This window comes from Colobus angolensis, unplaced genomic scaffold (genome assembly GCF_000951035.1).
Source record: "Colobus angolensis palliatus isolate OR3802 unplaced genomic scaffold, Cang.pa_1.0 Scaffold154, whole genome shotgun sequence".
Lineage (NCBI taxonomy): Eukaryota > Metazoa > Chordata > Mammalia > Primates > Cercopithecidae > Colobus > Colobus angolensis.
The window spans coordinates 5,246,180-5,249,806 of NW_012114644.1; the positions used below are offsets into that span (position 1 = coordinate 5,246,180).

Here is a 3,627-nt window from a genome sequence, read left to right on the forward strand (position 1 = left end):
TTGTTGTTTTTTTGAGACAGAGTCTCACTCTGTCGCCCAGGCTGGAGTGCAGTGGCGTGATCTCAGCTCCCTGCAGCCTCCGCCTCCTGGATTCAAGCAATTCTCATGCCTCATACTCCCGAGCAGCTAGGATTACAGGCATGCACCACTATGCCCAGGTAATTTTTATATTTTTAGTAGAGACAGGGTTTCACCATGTTGGCCAGGCTGGTCTTGAACTCCTGGTCTCAAGCAATCCACCTGCCTTGGCCTTCCAAAGTGCTGGGATTACAGGCGTGAGCCACTGTGCCCGGCTGCCAATATGCTTTTTAATATGACACTTAAAAACTGGTAGACTAAACTGGGTATGGTGGTGTGTACCTCTAACCCCAGATCCTTGGGAGGCTGAGGTGGGAGGATCACTTGAGCCCAGGAGTTTGAGACCAACCTGAGCAACAGAGCAAGACCCCCACTCAAAAAACAGAACAAAACAACAAACACAAAACTGCTAGACTAGGGAGGAGTCAAATTCTGTTTGATGCTGACACTGATGTAATCTTCAGAGGTTAATGACCAGGTCTCCAACAGCCCCATCTACCCCTACTTTGGTAAAAGTGAGGTTTTAAAATCTAAGAATTTGGTTAAACCTTTCCAGTATCAGGAGAATTGTATCCTGCTTTTCCTTCTCTTCCTATTTCCTGACAAGTTGACATTGAGTAGAAAGGGCTGAGTTGTGTGCTTATCCTGGTCTTAATTTCACCTCTTTTTTCTATTCTCAACCGTGCTTCATCCCTAGTGATTCCACGGAGTGACTGTGGTGTAAGGAAAATCATCCTCTGCAAACTTACTTGTTTTCTTCACATTGCCCTTGAAATGATCACAGGGACATTGCTTCTTTGGCAGCCCAGAAACTGTCATGACTTTTCTTCTCGGGGCTCTCAGGAACCAATCTGAAACAACAGCACTGCTGCTTAGACGGGAGAGTTAATACATATGATAGGAGGGAGTAGGACGAAGCTTTAATCGCCGTCTTCTGTGCCTTGAATTTCCACTGCAGTGGAGTGGGAAAAGGGGTCAACACAGAACAGTGTCCATCCAGCTATTTGAATGCCAGTATTTCTGAGTTGTTTTTCCTGACCTGTTTGGGCAAGGGTTTGGTGGCAGGTTTGGAGGGTGCATCAGAATATCATTACTCCAAAGAATGAGGAGTAAGGCTTGGGTGTCTGCTTTCCAGTGGCTGCTTTCCCTTGGGGAAGCCATTTTGCCGCTCTGCTTTCAGTCTTACCTATGAGTAAAATAAGGCTGAGAATAGGATTCAGGAAGCTTTTGGAAGGCCAGGAAAAAATAAAAAGCCTTTTGGGCGGTAGCCCTGGGTTCTTTAGGAAAAGGATAAGGGGCAGGGGGCAGCCTGACATTGGCTGGTTTTCCCCCTAGACCTTGGAGAAGTCCAGTTTTTACCTGAGAGTCAGGGAGAAAGCGGGCACGTGTGCTGCATGTGGCAGGTTGTGGAGAGGGGAATGGGTGAGGACAGCTGAGATAACATCTGCATTGGTCTCAGAGGGGCCCAAGGGAGAGAGCTGGGGTCATGGTGATGCCATCGCTGTTGTTGATGCTGAGTTACTGACCTTTGCACTCACATTCTTGGCCGCCTTCCTGGAGCCACCTCCTAGAAGCCTGGCCTTGGTCCCTATGGCCTCTGGCGACCCCTGTCGGAAGGAAACAGGTCACATCTAGACACTGGAAAGGGAACAGAAATGATCTTCCCAGCATTGTGCTACCTAGGTCAGCACAGTTCCTTTTTTCCATTTTTACTTCAAGAATCTAGGTTACTTCAAAAGACGAATATTTTATTTTTATTTATATTTTTGAGATGGGGTCTTGGTATGTTGCCTAGGCTGGTCTTGAACTCTTGGGCTCCAGTGATCCTCCTGCCTTGGCCTCCCAAAGTGCTAGGATTATAGGCATGAGCCACTGTGCCCAGCTGAGGGGTATTTTAATCAATAAGGAATTGAGGTTTAAAATCCGGCCTATACGTAAGCCTATTAAAAAATTTAATGATTACACAACATCTGGCCTAGGGAAAAGTGTAGCTGAAGGTAGGTGGAGAAAGAATGGCTTCTAGATGGAAGAGAGGATAAAAGGTAGGGCTTTGTCAAAACCTCCCGACGTCTCCCCATACCTCACACTAAAATCCTCGTGACTTAAAAGAGTGAGAGCAAGGAGGAGATTATTCCATAAACCAAGATTTTCCCTTGACCTCCAAGTTGCTGGGTTTGTTTGTTTGTTTGTTTGTTTTTTGAGATAGGATCTCACTCTGTCATCCAGACTGGAGTATAGTGGTGCAGTCACGGCTGCAGCCTCGACCTCCTGGGTTTGGTTGGTCCTCCCATCTCAACCTCCTCGGTAACTGAGGCTTCAGGCATGCACCACCACTGCTGGCTAGTTTTTTGTATTTTTTGTAAAGATAGGGGTTCGCTACATTGCGCAGGTTGGTCTGGAGCTCCTGGGTGTAAGCGATCTGCCTGTCTTGGCCTCCCAAAGTGCCGTTATTATAGGCATGAGCCACCACACCCACCCCAAGTAGCTGTATTTGAATCCAGAGTCCCAGTTCAACTATTAAACGATGGTATTTACCTTTGTTCCTCTGGAACAAATACATTCTTCTTTTGGCCTCTATCCGAGCCTGTTTTATCTTCTGATTCTATCTTATCTCCATTTTTTGATACTTAAAATATTCCTATGACAGGCCGGGCTCGGTGGCTCACGCCTGGAATCCCAGCACTTTGGGAGGCCGAGGCAGGTGGAACATGAGGTCAGGAGATCAAGACCATCCTGGCTAACACGGTGAAACCCGTCTCTACTAAAAATACAAAAAATTAGCCAGGTGTGGTGGCAGGCGCCTGTAATCCCAGCTGCTCAGGAGGCTGAGGCAGGAGAATCTCTTGAACCCAGGAGGTGGAAGTTGCAGTGAGCTGAGATTGCACCACTGTACTCCAGCCTGGGCGACAGAGCAAGAGTCCATCTCAAAAAAAAAAAAAAAAAATTCCTATGACAATCAAGGATGATGGTTTATAGACTTGAGATTCTCAAGTAAGAACTTGGCTCAGATGACACCTCCTTTATGGTGGTTTCTGATATTTCCTGTCAGAATGAATTATGCCTTCATACGGTTCCTATTGTATTTGAATGCAGTTCTGTTATTGCACTGTAATGTTGTTGTTTGAAATCTTTTATGCACTGAATTGTGTCTCCTGAAATTCACATGTTGAATCCGTAACCCCCAGCACCTCAGAATTCCTGTATTTGGAGATAGGGCCTTTAAAAAGGTGATTAAATCAGGCTGTTATGGTGGGCCCTACTCCAGTCTGGCTGGTGTCCTTATAATAAAAGGAGATTTGGGCCGGGCGTGGTGGCTCATGTCTGTCGTCTCAGCACTTTGGGAGGCCGAGGCGGGTAGATCACAAGGTCAGGAGTTCAAGACCAGCCTGGCCAACATAGTAAAACCCTGTCTTTACTAAAAATACAAAAATTAGCTGGGCATGGTGGCGTGCGTCTGTAGTCCCAGCTACTCGGGAGGCTGAGGCAGGAGAATTGCATGGTGGCGTGCGTCTGTAGTCCCAGCTACTCGGGAGGCTGAGGCAGGAGAAT

General features: G+C 47.0%; 1 protein-coding gene across 1 annotated transcript in view; it reads right to left on the reverse strand.

The window, feature by feature from the left end:
* CXCL17 (chemokine (C-X-C motif) ligand 17) overlaps positions 1–3,627 on the reverse strand; it is a 21,917-nt gene that overhangs the window by 4,396 nt on the left and 13,894 nt on the right. Inside the window, exons 2-3 of the mRNA XM_011936544.1 lie at positions 1,605–1,685; positions 828–929 (exon numbers count right to left, since the gene is read on the reverse strand). Of these exons, the coding sequence (XP_011791934.1) occupies positions 828–929; positions 1,605–1,685 (183 nt within the window). The remainder of the gene's footprint in view (positions 1–827; positions 930–1,604; positions 1,686–3,627) is intronic.